The sequence below is a fragment of the Callospermophilus lateralis genome, chromosome 17, assembly GCF_048772815.1.
Source record: "Callospermophilus lateralis isolate mCalLat2 chromosome 17, mCalLat2.hap1, whole genome shotgun sequence".
Taxonomy (NCBI): Eukaryota; Metazoa; Chordata; class Mammalia; order Rodentia; family Sciuridae; genus Callospermophilus; species Callospermophilus lateralis.
This window is the reverse complement of record NC_135321.1, coordinates 38,297,567-38,316,760: the sequence shown is the minus strand read 5'-3', so window position 1 is coordinate 38,316,760 and position 19,194 is coordinate 38,297,567. Positions and strand designations below refer to the sequence as shown.

At 38.0% G+C, this 19,194-nt stretch overlaps 1 protein-coding gene across 2 annotated transcripts in view; it reads right to left on the bottom strand.

Moving 5' to 3' along the window:
• Positions 1-19,194, bottom strand: part of Garem1 (GRB2 associated regulator of MAPK1 subtype 1) — a 182,274-nt gene that overhangs the window by 13,269 nt on the left and 149,811 nt on the right. For both annotated transcript variants that reach the window (XM_076837081.2, XM_076837082.2), the window contains exon 4: positions 5,413-6,585. In XM_076837081.2, coding sequence (XP_076693196.2) covers positions 5,413-6,585 — 1,173 coding nt within the window. The remainder of the gene's footprint in view (positions 1-5,412; positions 6,586-19,194) is intronic.

The following is a 19,194-nucleotide window of genomic DNA, read 5'->3' as shown; positions in this document are numbered from 1 at the left end:
AGTTATTATCCCCACAGGAACTGACTCAGGGAGGCTAAATATTTTGCCCCAGGTATAAAACTGCTAAGAGGTAGAGTGAGAATTCTAATCCACATGTCGCTCTCAGACTCAACTACCTGCATGTAATGCTTTATCTCCTAATATGATGGACTATTTCTCTCCTTCATTCCACTAAGATGGGAAAGGAAGACTCCCAGGAGACATGGTAACTCCTTCCATTTTTCCGTCAGTTGTTCAGCCTGTGGGGCAGACTCAGGACCTCTAACTTATGTTAAATCAGTGTTTTCCAGTACCTTCTGGATTAGGCCTTTTCAATCTGGTATCATATTCATTATATTCATCCTTTGAGTCTTATTTTTCTCAAACTCCAATAACACAATGTGCTTCATCAAGGGAACTTTATTTATGATGGACTTCCAGCCTCCTAATAAGGAATATATGCTACCAATTTATCTCAGAGCTCAGTACCTCTGCCCTGTGTCTCATACACCATAGGGCATCACTGTCATCGATCACAAAGGTTAACAAACTCATCAATATTGCAGTATAACTTGGTTGACACGAGTGGTTTGCAGCCTAGAGCCCCTTTTATAAATTTCCTTTCACCAGCCTCAGGTATCACTGTAATGGCAAAAACCAACCACAGGTGAATATAATTATTCCTGTTACCAGAGATGGAGGACACTAATCACTGGCATTTGGGGTCCCTGGTGGAATACTGCTGCCCAAATGCCTTTAGAAGAACTGCTACCTACAGTTTTGATAACCATTTTCAATTCACTGCATAGACCACAGCACTCTGGCAGTCATTTTATTTTTAGAATTTCATGCAGTTTCATGTAGTATAAAGTGTTCCTATCACTGCTCTCCAAAATGGCATTTTCTAAAGAGAGAGGGGAAAGAAAGATTCTGAAGACTGTCACTTATAGAGTATATCTGGATAAATGTTTTAGACATATCAGTCAATACCTAGAAATTAAAATGATGAATAAAGGCCCACAATGTTTTGAAATGGAGGCTGTATTTAGAATAAATACATGGATCAATAAGGATAATCCACTTAAGGGGGATTGTCAGGTATTCCAGCCTGGGGGCTCCTTGCAAAGTTTTGAAGAGGCCATGCCAACACTTAGTGAGCTGGGCATGCTCCCTCACCCTGCCATCTGCCCCAGCAGGTCTGGGGATACAAGTGGCTGTGTCCCTTCTACCCTGGAACCAGAAACTGTTTATTTTCCCCTAGGACATTCCTGTTAAGACGGAAATAGCTTCTCATACTACAGAGAGGTGAGTGGCAGAGCTTTCTCTAAAAAAAAAAAAAAAATCTATATTAAACAACGTTTACAAGCACACAAGAGACGGACTAGCGTGTAATCCCAAAGAGCCACAGATACAAGGTGGTGAACCAAATACACTAACAGGTCTCAAACAATTCCTCTGCCACTAAGGGTGCTCTGGCTCTGCAGCCTAGCTTCCCTGTTTAAGATGTGAGTGAGAAGGCGTTCTGGAGAACCACCCAGACCCGCCAGGGCTGCAGCACGCTGCTCTGTGGGAAACGGCAAGCATGATCGAGATTCATTCTCACTTTCACAGGAAGAAACAAAACCCATCAAAATCTGCTGGGGAGGGAGCATAAACATGTCACAACTTAGGATGCTGGAGCGGAAAGTGAAGAGTTGAGGAGCTGGGAGACAGGAGCCGACTCCTCTGCACAGCCAGGAGCCTCCAGACTGTACTCATGTGGCTGGGTTGAGGAGGCGGTTCATTCACCAGTCGCCAGCTTATGCAGACTTACAATGAAAGAAAGATACCTCTTCTCTGACTCTTCATTGCACCAGCACCTTCTCTTCCTAAGGACCCGGGTGGGAGTTGTCCTCTTCCCAGGTGATGTCCCCCAGTCTCACTTGAAAGCTCACCACTACCTTTACTTATTGGGTGGGATGGCTGTTAGACACAGGCCTGTCTCTTCTAGGACTCACTGCATTCTAACTATCCGAGGCAGATTCTTTATTTAATTCTGTGGGAGCACTTGAATTTATGCCCCATTAAAGTTCTCTTTTGAAAATTACAAGCCGAAGCCACATCTAACAATTATGACGTTCTCTGGATCCCACACACATCCTAAAAATGGAAAATTCATTTCATGGTCACAGAACCAATAAAAAATATGACTTAATTTAAAATGCTTCATTTTTTTTCTTTAAAAATAAATTAAATGATTTCAGGTGTTTATAAAAAAATTTATGTTTATAGTGTTTTATAAACACTGGACATACTCTGAAAAGATTCTCTTACATCATAAGAAATTACAGTTTAGGTTGGGGACTAAAATCTTTTCTTTTCCTATGAAATCTGCATCAGTTTCAAATTTAATTCTAGTTGTTTTTCTTTTAGCACCAAGGTCAAGATTGGACTTCTTAATATTTATGTTCTTATTCCTCTTTCACCAGCCACTGAAAAAACAAGTGAAGCTAATTTCCTACCTCTAGACTTGACTACGTAAGTGATCCTGGGTGGGACCACCTTGGATGAGGACATCAGTCAGTCAACAAATATGAGGCCCACAACGTGCCAGGGAGGACCAAGATTCAGGAGGAAAAGCTCACACTGTCATGTTCCTAATAAAGATCAAAGTCTCAACCTTCACATAACATCAACTACATAAGCTGGATTTCCATGCCATTAAAGGTATGACAGTGCCTTCTAAGAGGGGGTCCCTTTACTTTTTACTTATCTTTTGGAGTCGCCATTAGGGGACCTCTGACATGAGTACAAGGATTGAGGACCTTAGTTCTAAAAAGAGTTCCCCAAACATTCCATGACCTCTAATGAATACAGGGATCTCTGTGCTTGTGCCTTAGGGTCCCTGGGAGATCCCAGAAGGAGCATGGGAAAGTCCAGACCTGCAGTTTTCTGGGAGCCAGAGGTGGATTCTCTCATGAAAACTTTGGAGAAGCGAAGGCTCTGTATGGACAGAGAGGCAGGGCATTTGGCATGAACCACTGCCCAATATTCAGGGTTTTCTATGTCCTGGCTCCAGCCTGTCAGTCACTGCTGCCCTTCATGCACCCTATCCAAACTTATTCAGCTCCATCTAATCTATCCAACCCTGTCCATACTTATCCAACCCTACCCAACCTTATCCAACCCTTCCCAACCTATCTAACTCTATCCAACCTTATCCAACCCTATCCAAACTTACCCACCCTATCCAACCCTACCCAACCTTATCTAACCCTATTGGACCTAGCCAACACTATTCAACAGAACTTGGTTCCCTCATGGGCTTAAGCATCCCAGTTCCCAAACCCTTGCTCATTCTTTAATCGAAATGTTCTTCTTTCTCATCTCTCTGCTCTTTCAATCTATGTATATGCTCTAAACTTACTAAAATATCAGAATCCCCATGAAGGCTTCTTTATTTCATTTTCAACTACAAGTTTCTCTCTGTCCTCTGAATCCCGCCCGCCCCCCCACATTATGTCCCTCTCTTTAAAAATTGTTTGTCTTTTAACCTGTATAACAGTCTTCTCTTTTTGTCTGTTACCTTCTCCATAAAATTAAAAGATCCTAGGGGCTCAGAGTCTAGGTTTTACTAGACTAGGTATTCCTAGCATCTAATTGAGTAATTCCATGGTTTGGAAACTGGGTTCTGCACAGCCTAGGGGGCCAGAGAGCTGTCCGAAGACATCTGATGGGGGAAGAGAGTGGGTGGGGACACAAAAAAGACTGCCTTTTCTCAATCTGTGCTTTTGTCAAGTGGGTTTTAAATTTAATTTTTATAATATATTGGGGTTTATGTAAGATTTTTTTTAAAAAAAGATTTTTCCAGAGCTAGAATTAAAGGAAACCACTGTAATAGATATTGTCAAATACATGAACAGAATTATACCTAGTGCCTCTAGTACTTCTCCCTTCAGATAAAATGAAATTCTGTGATCAAAAAATGAGTAGTGGAGGTTCACAGTGGCTGTCAGTCAAAAACATGATCAAAACAGCAGAAGACTCTTTTTCCTGTTTGTACTGAACCCCCTCTTTTGTGGATGTTGAGAATTGAACCTGGGGTTCTCATGCCTGCCTGATAAGCATGCATTCCACCACTGAGCTACACCTCCAGTCCCACCAAGCTCTGAGTTATGCTTAAGGTGTTTAGAATCACCTGGTTCCAGTGTGCACACCCGGTGCATTGATCTCAATGCAGTTTCAGAGATACAGAAGAGTCATGAGGAATGCCAACGCCTCCTGGTTCCCCTTTGCCTCCAATCGATGTTCTCCTCTTTCAATCTTTCCTGCACTAAAATGGCAAGTATCTACTCTGTTGCTATGGTTAAGAATCTGTTATGGTTTAGATGTGGTGTCCCCCCAAAACTCATGTGTGAGACAATGCAAGTACTGGGTTATATCCTTAACCTAAAAAGTGAATTAATCCCTAATGGGATTAACTACGTGGTAACTGCAGGCAGGTGGGGTGTGGCTGGTTCCGTGGGGGGGGCGTGGCTATGGGGTATATATTTCGTATCTGGAGAGTGGGGTCTCTCTCTTTCTCTCTCTGCTTTCTTATCATCATGTAAGCTGGTTCCCTCTGCCACACTCTCCCACCATGATGTTCTGCCTCACCTTGAGCCACGAGGAATGGAGTCAGCCTTCTATGGACTAAGACCTCTGAAACCATGAGCCCCTCAAATAAACTTTTCCTCCTCTACAATTGTGCTGGTCGGGTCTTTTAGTCACAGCAGAGAAAAAGCTGACTAAAATAGAAGCTAGGGGTTTGCTGCTCTCCTTCATTCCCACAGCTGCTTCATCAGTGAACACTGCTGGCCTACCTCTGAGCCATATTCCAACGCAGCTCATCTCTCCCTGCCACCCACTGTACCAGCTGCTCTGGGCCAGGCATCATCACCTCATACCTCTGTCACTTTAACTGTCTCTTCCCTGGTCTCCTAGCTTTTATTCTCTCCTCCCCATAATCTGTTTTCTAGACAGCATCGGAAGTTTTAAATGTTTCCTTCTTTTGTGGGGGTCGCGTGGGGTGGGATGGGTACTGGGGATTAAACTCAGAGGCACTTGGCCATTAAGCCACATCCCCAGCCCTATTTTGTATTTTATTTAGAGACAGGGTCTCACTGAGTTGCTTAGCACCTTGTTTTCGCTTAAGGCTGGCTTTGAACTTGTGATCCTCCTGCCTCAGCCTCCCATGAAAAACTTGTGGAGAATTTTTCATCCAACACAGAGTACAACTTTAACTAGTGAGATGATCTAGCTAACAACTATATTTCATGGCCACGTCAAACAAATTTGTTCATTCGGATCACCTTCCGTTGGGAAGTTTTCCTTTTTTAAAGAAAATGAATGAGTAGATGACCATGCAGAGAGACACGGAGAGCAGCACACCACTCACAAACAGAAACAACTTACGGCTTCAGACTTGGGAGGCACTGGAGGTGGAGGTAGGGCAATTTCTGAAGACTTCATTGTGGCTCCCAGAGTCTCAGGGACAGGAAGAGGAGAAGTTGCGCATTTGGACCGGGCAGATCCTCTCGACGGGTCACATCTGCTCTTCTCACTCAGAGAGCGAGTGAGAGGCTGACGGACGGGCTTGCCTTCCTCCAGCCACAGCTCTTCATAAGGAAGTTCTGACTTCCCTGGGACACCTGCTGATTCTTCGCTAGCTTCTGGGAAAAGGTAGTCACTCCCACTGTCACCAGAGTCCTGATAGGGCAGGATGTCATGAGGAAAGGGGGCCCAGTCTCCCCCCAGGTCCCTGCAGCCGTGAAGGTTCACTTCACTGTTGCCATGGAGATTGTTGCCATACACACAGACTGAGAGCCGGTGGAAGGACTGGGTGAGCTCATCCCGGGCATAGCTGAGGGAATTGGGCACGTGGTTGTGGCCAGAGCACCGGCCCTTCTTGGGGCTCTTGCAGTCCTCATTCCAGTCAGTCTTCACATCACGGACAGCCCGTGAATACTCATCAATGTCAAACTGCTCTTGGCAGATACCCAGCCAGTGATGGACCAGGGTTTCAGGCCATACCTCTCCCTTTACCAGGTGTTCTGGGAGGCTGAACTTGGGGACGGTCAAGTGCAAAGGGAAGTGCATGGGGAGGATCTTGTTGTTCCGCAGCACGCAGCAAACCACCACCGTCTTGGTCTGGATGTTCACAAACTTGTAGCGGTGCCCCTCCCGGATGAAGTGAAGGTCGTATGGGTTTCTGGGTGGAGGACTTGGAACAGTCACATTCACAGGAAGCCTGGTTTTCTCCACGATGTTGCGGATGGTGTGTTCCCCTTCCTGCATCTGAAGCTCCAGGGGGCTTCGGGTACTGAATCTGCCCTTGCACTGGAATGGAAGGCTGATGCTTTCATTGGTCCTGTGATTCATGCAGATGAGGCATGGCATTTTGCCTTTTCCCAGTTTGCTGATGGAATTGAGCTTCCCAATCTTTTTGAAGATTGTGTTAAGTCGTGACTTTTCCTTGAAAGTCTTTGCATAAAGGATTTCTGCCTGACCCATTAGAGTGAGTTCATCCCCAGTACACAGGGTGATGTTGTAAACTTCAGTGTCCTCATTGCACTCTCCTGAAGCCACCTATGACAAATAAAATTTCAGGTTGGTTTTCTTTAGTATATTCACACAAATAAGTAAAGAAACTTCTATCATGATACAAACACACACACACACACACACACACACACACAAATATTGTGCTTTAATACTAAATTTGAACAATTTCCTTTATAATGTTTTGTAATTTCATTTTTGGATGGCCAATATTTAGATGATTAACAAGTACCACTTTTCACCAAGATAATATTGGTTTATATTTTTAAAAATACCCCTTTTCTGTTCATCATCACTAGCAATTAGAGAAATGCAAATCAAAACCACTTTTATGATTTCATCTCATTTCAGTCAGAATGGCAGCTATTATGCATATAAACAACAATAAGTGTTGGCGAGGATGTGGGGGAAATGGTACACTCATACCCTGCTGCTGGGAGTGCAAATTGGTGTAGCCAATATGGAAAGCAGCATGGAGATTTCTTGGAAAATTGGGAATGGAACCACCATTTAACCCAGCTATCCCTTTCCTCAGTCTATACCCAAAGGACTTAAAAACAGCATACTACAGGGACACAGCCACATCAATGTTTATAGCAGCACAATTCACAATAGATAAACTGTGGAACCAACCTAGATGGCCTTCAATAGATGAATGGATTTTAAAAAAGTTGTGGTTATATACAAAATGGAATATTACTCAGCAATAAAAGAGAAAATATCATGGCATTTGCAGGTAAATGGATGAAGTTAGAGAAGATAATGCTAAGTGAAGATAGTAAATCCCAAAAAAACAAATGCCGAATGTTTTCTCTGATATAAGGAGGCTGATTCATAGTGGGATAGGGAGCAGGAGCATAGGAGGAATAGATGAACTCTAGATAGGGCAGAGGGGTTGGAGGGGAAGGGGGGGCATGGGGTCATTAATGATGGTGGAATGTGATGATCATTGTTATCTAAAGTAAGGGTATGAAGACACAAATTGATGTGAATATACTGTGTATGTAACCAGAAATAAGAAAAATTGTGCTCTATATGTGTAATAAGAATTGTAATGCATTCTGCTGTCATATATAAATAAAAAAAGAAAAAAAATATCCCTTTTCTCCTTACACATGCAGAGTAGTAGACACATATGCAAAATTATTATGGAACATTATCTGTCTTTTTTAGTTGTAAATAATTCCTTCATGAACACCACTGCAGAAATATTTTTAAATTATTTAACAATTTACTATTGTTTTACTTTTAAAAATTTTCTAACTTTTTAAAAATTTGGAATTGAGACAAAGGATTAAAAAACTTCTTCTTCTTTTTCTTTTTTTTAAAAATGTGTGGCTCTGGGGATAGAACCCAGGGTCTCATTTATGTTAGTTAGGCAAGCACTCCACCACTGAGCTACAATCCAAGCCCATAAAAAATGTTTTATTTCTCCATTAAAATTTTTTTAAAGAGAGAGAGAATTTTTAATATTTATTTTTCAGTTTTCAGTGGACACAACATCTTTATTTTATTTTTATGTGGTGCTGAGGATCGAACCCAGCACCCTGCGCATGCCAGGCGAGCGCATTACTGCTTAAGCCACATCCCCAGCCCTCCATTAAAAATCTTTTAATACTTTATTTCCTAGTTATAGCTGGACACAACACTGTTATGTATGTATGTATGTATGTATGTATGTATGTATGTGTGGTGCTGAGGATTGAACCCAGGGCCTCTCGTGCTAGGTGAGCACTCTACTGCTGAGCCACAACTCCAGCCCCCATTAAAATTTTTAAATTATTTAAACTATTCATGTTCAGTGGAAAAGTTAGAAATACAAATACAAAAATTAAAAATTCTATACTATCTTGCATATAATCTATCAAAATTTTTATATAAATAAAGAAATGGTATCTACTATTTCAGAGATAAATACATATACACATAATTTTATTACCTGAGTTTCTAACTACAATCTGTCCATTTTCCATGTGTATATACTTCATTGATTATAGCAGTGATAATATGTGTGTGTAATTCATATATAATGTATTCATATATGAATGTATATATATGTATTATATAAGAATGTGCCTTAATTTATTTTGACCAGTTTCTTATTATTGGACAGATGGGGTTTTTCCAATATTTAGCAATTATAAACAGTATAGTAATGAACTTTTTGACAATCCAGTTATTTCCAAAGGATAAGGTACCATAAGTAAAAATGCACGGACAAAAGCTAAGTATATAAAGGAAAGGTATAACATATATTGTCTATTGCATTTCAATGTTATATTTATTTATACTTTTATCAGTTGATGAAAGTACCTATCTCCCCAAATTCGAGTAAGTTTATTTCATATTGACTAATTTGAAAAGTCTGCAATTTGAATTTTTTATCTTCCCATAGCAAAGAATTATTCAGTTCAAAACTTAAACAGTTGAGAGTTGAGAAGTTGAGAAATGCTTATATAATTACCAATATTTTCTCCTAGTACTTTGATGGTTTCATTTGTTAACTATTAAATTTATTTAACTGAATTTTCTTTGGTGGACTGTTTAAAGTAGGGATTTAACTTTATTTATAAACAGTTTGAAGGCTGGTATATTTCCTAAGTAACCATCCCTTTCATCACTGATTTGAAGTGTCACTTTTTAATCTATGCTAAATTCATTAAACACATACACTTTATGTTTATATACACTTGCATCTATTTTGAGGTCATTTATCCTAGTGATCTATTTTTCCATCATAATTATATTGCTTCAAATTCTATGCTTTTATCATAAATGTCTACATTTGAGAACAAAAGCCCTCACTTGTAATTTTTTCTGACTAAAATATTTTTGGAATAGCCAGAAACAAAAGAAGCAAAGTCAAAAGTTAAATGACAGACTGACAAAAAACATCTGCAAAATATAGCACAAAGAGCAAGTATCCCCAATGTATAAGAACCTTTTTAAATATGAGGACCAAAAATGCTGTAGAAAAGCCAGCAAAAGAAATGTAAAGCCAATTCACTAAAGAGGCACACCAGCTTTCATATCTATGAAAAGATGTTCGACTTTTCTCATAATAGGAGAAATGTCAATTAGAATCACACTGAGATACCATTTCTCATCTACCACACTGATGAGGCTGTGGGGTAACTCCAGTACTCCTGGCCATAGTTAGTGGGAATGCAACATGATACCACCCCTGTGGTAGGGAATTTGGCAATACTCAACCTAAATATGCATACATTTAACCCTCCACCAAGCAACCCTACTTCTTGTGATTTATCTTCATGATAATCTTCCACCAATATGAAAATATACATGTACAGGGTTATTCACTACAGCATTATTTATATTTGCAAAATACAGGAACTGATCCAAATACCCAAATACAGGAAACTGACTGAGTAAACTATAATATATACATATAATGGTCCCATGTGAAAAAGAATGAGAATAATGAGTGCAATGAATTGATATGAAATGACTTAAAGAATATATGGTTAAGTGAAAAACAGCAAAAAGCAAAAAAGTCTATACAGTGGCTTTCTTAAGAAAAAAGTGAAAATTAGTGTATGTATTTTGTCTGTTTTTATAAAAAAGAAAAAAAGAAGAAAAAGAAATATCGCAAAAAACAATAAAAATGGTTACTTATAGGAGGTAGGGGAAGAAAGAACCACATTGATGGTCTACATATATATTAAAAAATTACCAAGCTGGGTGTGGTGGGACATGCCTTTAATCCCAGCGGCTCGGGAAGCTGAGACAGAAGGATGGTGAGTTCAAAGCCAGCCTCAGCAAAAGTGAGATACTAAGCAACTCAGTGAGATCCTGCCTCTAAATAAAATACAAAAATAGGGCTGGGGATGTGGCTCAGTGGTTGAGCGCCCTTGAGTTCAATCCCTGGTACCCTCATGCCAAAAAAATTTTACTATGTTCAAAAACAAACAAACTTAACTCTGAATGCAAATGGAAACAGATGACTCAAACTGTATTTTAAATTAGTAAAATAACCACTTTGGGAGCAGAAGTGGAGGAACAATCCAGTAACTTTGGAATCCTTGTTCTCTGACCACATATTGCCCATGCCGGAAGACTACCTTTGGCTACATAACGCTGGTAGGGGAAAAAGACCAATAAATATGATGTTTGTTAGTAAACCTGTTTTTCACAGGGACGTGGTAGAGTGTGAGTCAACTGGATGTGTAACACAGGAATGAAGGAATGAATCAATGTGTTGACGTGTTGAAAGTTAACAGTTTTCACTGTGGAAGAAGAAACAGAAATGTGAAATGGGACAAGGCAGGAAAGGCAAGATAGAACTCTGTGGGGGTATCAATATTAACTTGCCATTTTCAGAAACTGTACACACTGGAACATACACACATAACATCTTTGTCTTTCTAAGCTACTAGAAGCTATGGCTCTTAGTATCCCCAATTCACTGCCCAAACCACTCCCCATCAAAAGGAACTGGGGCTCCTTGAAGAAATGACTGATTCCAGCAGTCGGGCAGGAGAGACATAAGATGAGCTTGGAACATTTTGTTGTGCCAGAAAGTAAAGTGCTTATAAGTAATGTGTCAAGAGAACACAGGAGCCAGCCCAAATCGGCTCCCACTGGCAAAATCTGGGACAAACTGGGGATCACAATAAACATACCATAATGAATTATAATCTACTGAATAAAATAGAAATGTCTAAGTCTCTACTGAACATCAAAAGATTAATAAATGAAAAAATGGTAGAAAGGAGGAGGGGTGGTAGAATTAGAAAATTTTGATGATGTAACTGTCATAGTAAAGGCTGTTTTTTTTTGTACAAAAATTTTTATACTATTCTTGCAATAATTCTTTGAGATTAAATTATTTAAAAATGAACATCAAGAGATGCTCAATTTTATAGATGCTTGATTAAGATGCAAGTGATATGCATGGCTTTAAAGAATCTCCCAGAATATTTATTCACTGCAAGGAGGAAAAAGTCAATAATATAGAAAAGAAATTAGACAACTCCTTGGTAGGGTGATCAAATTTAACACCATTCAAGAGACGTATACCAACAACCCGAGATGCTCACAACCTCATGGAACATTCCAGCCAAGACTGTATTATGAAATCCTATCATAAGAAAATATTAGACAAAATGAGAAATATTCTAATAAAACACCTCGTATGTATTCTTAACAAAATGTGAATGCCATGAAAGACAAAGGCTGAAGAACTGTTTCAGACTAAAGTGAAATAAAGAGAAAGGAAAAGTCAATGGAATAAAGTATACTATTGGGACAACTGAGAAACTTTGCTGAATGCACTGTGTTCATCTAATAAAATGCCCTTATTCTTAGGTGAAACGCACTTAATACATCAAGGGGTAAAGGGCACAATGTATTAAATTCATTGTCAAATGATTCAGAAAAAGATCCATAAGTATAATACCTATGTACATATATGCACGTGTGTGTGTGTGTAGGTAGAAAATCTAGACCATGATAAAAATCAATGTGGCCAAGTGATCAGGGAATTTTCATACTATTCTTGCAATAATTCTTTAAGATTAAATTATTTAAAAATGAAAAAGGGGAAAGCAAAAAAAAAAAAAAAAAAAAGGGAGACATCATGAAAGTTTTAGGTATTTCACCGGCTTATTTTCCCATATGATCTTTAAAATCATTTGTCTGTGGTTTAAGTTGATAATTTTCTTTGAAATGTATTAAATCACATGGTGTTTTGACAAGAAGCGACATCATTAGAATGGTATTTCCAAAAAGGCACATAATTCTCATAATTTATTTAGATTTTTATTTCCCTAATTAGTACTCATTACCAACCCAATTCACAGTGACTGAATGTTACTGCTATTCTGTATGTCCAGTATCTTACTCAATAGTTTTTTTTTTCCTTTCCAGTTGATTCTCTTGAGAATTTACCTCCAACTTTTCAATTTTCATTCCTTCTCTTCCACAACCGAGTGGTGGTGGTAAGAGTATTTTTATGTTGTTTTCAGACTTTAATGTGAATACAGTCAGCATCTTTATATAAAACTATAAGAAGTATGTTGGTTGGAGATGTTATCATATTAGTAAGTATCTTAACAATTCTCATTTTCTAAAAATTTCTACAAAAATTTAAAAAATTTTGAGTCAAATGCTGTTTCAGTATCCATTAATATGGTCATGCTTATTTTTAGCTTTGTGTACTGTTTTTATAACAGTAGATTCCCATGCATTAAAATAACTCTACATACTTGAAATAATCTGTTCACCAACATGGCATACTTAAGACCACATTGCATAATTCCCTTTGATAGTATTTGATCTACGATTTATAGATCTTAGTCACTGATGAGATTGGCCTACAGTTTTATTATGCCATCTTTATTATGCTTTATCAGCTTTAGGTATCAGGTTTATACAAGAGCCTGAGACTGAACTTGTATGTTAATAAAAGGTGGCGGGGTAAAGTAATGGATGGTGTTCATAATGCTTACCGAGTGGCAATCGCCTGTTAAGTGTTTAGAAAATGAGGTAGAACATGCTTTGTAAATAATTTCTCATTCTAGGTCATCTGGGTATAATTTTAATCTTTGCAACAAGCAATTTGTCAATCATCATTAGTACTATAAAAAACAAACAGCTTTGCTGTTTCCATGGTGAAGTGAATTTCTCTGTAGGAGTCATTATTAAGTACATAAATGACAGCGCAATATTGTTTTAATGGCAATTCATGCTGATAAGGTTTAAAGTCCATTTTACTTTCAGACTCGGTACTCACCTGGCCCTGACATGGATGCCACGTGTCTACACTGGAGTAAGTCTAAGGAATATAAGTAAATAAACGAGCAAATTTTAACTGTTTACTTGAAAAAATTACAGACTGGCCAAAAAAAAAATCGCTAAGGGGGCTGGGGATGTGGCTCAGGCGGTAGCGCGCTCGCCTGGCATGCGTGCGGCCCGGGTTCGATCCTCAACACCACATACAAACAAAGATGTTGTGCCCGCCGATAACTAAAGAATAAATATTAAAATTCTCTCTCTCTCTCTCTCTCTCTCTACCTCTCTCTCTCTTTAAAAAAAAAAATCGCTAAGTAGGAAGACAGTTTCTGTTAACAATTACCGTGACGGCCACACGTTCACCACCCCAGTCCAATATGTAGGCTATCATCTTTCTTTGGATTTCACCAGTTTCTCCACTGGTGTGCTTTTTCCTTTTCCAGGATCAGACTAGTATACAGCACTGCATCTAGTTCTCCCTCTGTGATTTTTTTGGTTTTGCTTTCACAATTCTGACCATTTTGAAGAATACAGCTTGGAGTTTTTGTTTGTTTGTTTGTTTTACCACTAATATATCATTTTTTTAAATGATAGCACTTGACACATATGAGGGGTCACTTTCTTTTATTACAGGATCTTTAGTGTTCAAGGCTTTAGTTATTTTCTTCACTTTAGTCTCCAAGAATTATTCTGCTCTTCATTTTGACTTCAGTGTATTCTTACTGTCAGCCAACAACTCAGCTTAAACACTATATGTAGATCAGAGGTCAGCAAAAGGTCACAGTCCACATCTGGCCTAACACTTGATTTTGTTAACACGCCCATTTGTTTATGAACAGTCTATGGCTACAAACAGCCTATGTTTTGCTTGACAGTGCAGTGCTGACTAGTTGTAACAGTGACTGTGTGTCTGCAAACTCGGACGTATTTATTTTCTATTCTTTTCTAGAAAAAGTTTGACAATCTTGGGTATAGATGAATGGAAAGAACCATAGCTTTGGAATTTGGTTGGCATACCACAAGTTTGAGTTTGAATCCTGTCTTTCCATTAAATGATCTCAGATAAAGTGTTTACTGTTTTTCTTTTTTTTCTGCTGCTGCTGCGGTTGTTTTTGGTAATGGGGATTGAACCTAGGTATGCTTAACTACTGAGCTACATCCCCAGCCCTTTTTGTTTTTTGTTTTGATTCAAGGGCCTCACTAAGTTGTGGAGATTGGCCTTGAATTTGTGATCCTCCTGCCTCAGCCTCCTGAGAGACTTCATATGCAGAAGGTGAACACACCATCTGCAACATCATAGAATAAACCATGCTTCTTATGAGTGTGACTGTTACAAGTCCTCCACCCAGAAACCGATATGTCCTCCACTTCATCCGAGAGGGGCACCACTACAAGTTTGTGAACATTCAGACCAAGACGGTGGTGGTGATGGTGAAGTAATATTAAATTCGTTATCTAAACAACTCTAACAGGTCTAATCCAGGAAACAATCACAGTTTTACTCATAATAGCACACAAAACTAATACTCCACGGTCAAAAAACATTTTAAAATATTGAAGTAAAATCTTACATGCACACACACACAAACACACACAATGATGGTGTTGTCAACAAGCAATCTGTTCTCCAATGGACAAACAATGTGATAGAGGTTAAAATTCTAACTCTTAAATGGCAACCAGGATTGATCTGATTGATACACAAGTATTATATTAAGATACAATACTTGATCAATATTATAAATGTTCTGCCAAATTCAATTCTTATAACTCTTTTCTTAGGTAAAATGGCAGAAAATGAGAACGATTACAGGTGTGCACCACCAAACTGGGCAAGTAAGTGTTTGCTGTTTTGGACCTCAGGTTCCTCATCTGTAAGATGGGAACACCACTGTTATTTTGCAGGCTAAATGAGTGTTATGCACACAACTGCCTACAGTTCTTGGAGTAAGGTAGGATCTCAATAAATGCAGGCCACTTTGACTAGGACTTTTATTAACAATAAAAACATTTTATTAATCATTCTTGTGATTCTGTTTTCCATTGCTTTTCACGTTCTGTATTTTTGTGTCGATTTCTAAGTTTCCATTCACTACTGCTTTCAAGCCCAGACCCTTATTTCTAAGCCTTATCCTTCTCTATGTACTGAAGTCTAGCTCAAGTTTTTACTGAATACATTATCCCAGAATAAAACTTAACGTTAGAATACAGCCTGAAATATCATTACAGATATATCCCAAAGGAAGTGAGCATGTGGAAATGATTCAAAATATACCAGTTTGGAACAGAGGTAGTCTGCAATACTCCCTGCTCATTGCTGTACTTCCTTTTATTGGAACTTTGTGAAAGACTTGGCAGTTCACCCATTTGGATAAGGATGGAGATGAGGATGTTGAGAAGAAGGGGTGCTCATGAGATTTGAGACACACACACACACATTCACTCACATAACCAAGTATTCCCAATTAGTGTACAGGAGAGCCAATTTGCTGTTTGCCATTCCAAACTTGAAGGAATAGCAAAGCACAGTTTCTTTCTATTGCATTCAATTGATACTGTATTTTCCCTAATTTACCTTTGTAAACATACATCTTGCAGAATGAAGAAATTAGAGGTCTAATGAAGTACTGACACCAAATGAGAATGTTAGGCAGTTTCTGAGATGCAAAGTAGACAGCACATGCACAGATTAAACAGATCAAAGTCATCCTTACTACATGTGGCTATCTGGGCACATTCAACAATTTTGTGTGTATTCAGTAAGTTACTTCTACTCCCATATATGAAAATGCATAACATATGTGAATACAATCTGTAATTCTATGCTTCCAACTCTGATGTCATCATTAATGCTAGCAATTAGCCTGCATAAATTACAAGACTAACATACCGACCAATTTTGTGGTCCCTGTCAGTGACAGATGAGGAATCTCATAAATAAATGCCCTTCCTTTGACAGTTGAGCCAAACAATCTCCTTAGGTTTCTACAGATGTGATTTATTTGCATAATGTCTTTCCTTTTTTACTTTTTAATAGCAAAAGAAACAATGTGTTCTAAGTGCTTTGGCATGTGTGCCTGGTTAACATTTCCAGTTTCAATGTTTCCTGAGAGGAAGTAATTCAAAGTGTTTTATCTAAACAACGCTAATAGGTCTAATCCAGGAAACGATCAGGGTTTTAATAATAACACTCAGAAGTAATACTCCATGGTCAAGAAACATTTTAAAACACTAAAGTAAAATCTTACAGGCGTGCACGCGCGCACACACACAATGATGGTGTTGGCAATAGGCAATCTGTTCTTTCATGGCCAAACAAAATGACAGAGGTTAAAATTCCAACTCTTAAATGGCAACCAGGATTGATCTGATTGATAAATAGATTAAAATACAATACTTGATTAATATTATAAATGTCCTGCCAAGTTCAATTTTTATAGCTCCTTTCTTTGGGAAAATGGCAGAAAATGAGAACAAAAGTGCCCTAAGAGTTAAGATAAATATCAGTTGTGAGTGGTGTGGTGTGTTTTTAAACAGGAAATAAGAATGACAAGAGCAATGGCAGTGATTTAATTTGTGACGGCATAGCAGAGGCTTGCCAACTGGTAGTTTTTCAGAGGAGGTCTTAAAACCTCAAATGATTAAAAAAAAAAAAAAAAGCACTGAGCTGTCTTCAAACACTAAAATAATTAACCCCACAATTGTATCCAATTTATCATCCTGATTGAATCTTGTAAATAAATGACATCTGACTCATCCTGAGGAAACTATACAACTTTTCAAAAATGGAAAATAAAAATAAAAATTGGCTACATCTAAAATTCACTTAATCTTCATCTTAAAAAATCCTTTTTATATCTGACAAAATGCATGTTGCACAGTCATTGATCATTTCTGACCTCTCTGAAACGTAGCCAAGAACAAAGCATGAACTAAAAGGGCATTAGCCAAAAAAGAGAGAGAGATTGCTGATGTGAAGGCTTACAGGAAAAGCCTGCATTGCCCTGCTCCTATCTAATCAACACCCTGCCAAATGGGGTTCACCATTTCCAGCCCATGGAAAGACGGACTGTTAAGGCAGATATTCTAAGACACAGGGAGCAAAAATCAAACAAAAAGTTATATAAGACCATAAAACATCAAATTATCAGGGTATAGGGGCTGGGCATACAAAGGCAAAAGTCACACACATCTCAAGAGGTATTGAGAGCTTCAGTGAACTACAGAACAGGAGATGAAGGTACATTCAAATTTTGCTCCAGTACTCTTCTTTAGTGGCAGAAAAGTGCAACATGTTATTAAGGAAATGAAAGGAAATTAGAGTCATTTTGGAAAGAATTTTCATAAAACTCACAGCTAACACTGGTTGTCTAGAAGAAATTTGTACTCCAAAGGTCACTGAGAAAATGCTGGAGCAAATGATCCCTTGTCCACTTCTGAAAAATCACAGGAAAAACTGTGTCCCTGATGTTATCATAAACATAAAACACAAACAGACCCCTTTTCCGAACTATCAAGTCAGAAACTAGGGTGTGGTATTTTAAACTGCCAATGTTGGTTAGACCAAACTACACTCAGAAAGCTAATCAAAACAAACAAAAAAGGCCCCTCAAAAACTGTTTTAGAACTACTCTTTTATATTACTTTTCAGGACAACTACGAGATGCCAATGTATTCAGAGCAATTTTCCACTAATAATCTGTTTTTGCATTTTAAAAGACAAACATGATCAGAAATCTCTCAGAGCATAAATAATTACTAGAGTATGATTACAAGCAGCCCAAACCTCTTAACTAATGTATTTTCAAGGTCCTGTCTATAGTTTGTACTGTTATAATGAATATGGTCAACTTTGATTTATGTTTAATTCAACTAACTACTTTGTCTATGAAATAGACTGGCAGAAGGAGAAGGTCTTTATTTCCTGGGTACTTTTTCAGATAGCAACTTTAAAAAGGGTAACTAAAATGCTAAGATAAAAGGCACAAAGATTGCCTCTAATCTTTGACTTGTGAAAAAACTGGCTGATTTTCCATAAATTGGAATTCTTGGAGGAAATTCAAAGTTCAGCATCAAGTTGCACTAATCAAATTAAACTTGAGAATTCTTGCTTATTTATTCAGTGATGCATTTTAGCACCTTCAGTTTATCTTTAACACTGCTTCAAACAGCAATGCTGCAAGAACTCAACTCTAGTCTTGCTTCTTACTAACACTGGTTAATACTTCAAAAGTTCTGAGTTAATACTTTACAGTGATATTTCTGATAGAATTCAGTTGGACCCATGATATCTAATTAACTAGAAACTACACTGAAGTTGATAGAAAGAAAACATCAAGATAACTGGTAGGATTTTATTCTTTAAATACTAGCATCATACTTTGGGGTATATGTAAAATATAAAAAGTGACAGGCATAACATTCAACAAAAGTTGCCAAATCCTTTGTGTCAGACCATATATTTCAGAAATACAAAAACAAACAAAAAACCAAACCAAAACAACAATAACAAAAAACCTGAAGGATCTTGGCCATATATGTATTGTATAACATGCAATAATTATTGAACAAATTTCTTTAGATTTTAAAAAAAGAATAAGCTGCACAAGCTACTATGTCAATGTTAATTATATATTATGATTACAATCTTAAATCTTATCTCAAGTCCACAAACAAAGTGATGGAGGAGAAAGATGACTGGATTGAATTAGAGTTTCCACGCTACGGAACTTGCTGCGACCTAGTATTGTGACTGTGTGAATCAATGAACTCAGCTAATGTATCTGCATTTTAGTTTTCATATTTGTTAAAAGAGATAGAATTAGATCATGTCATATCTAAGGTCCTTTCCGGATCTAAAATTTGATCTTTGTAAAAAACTCA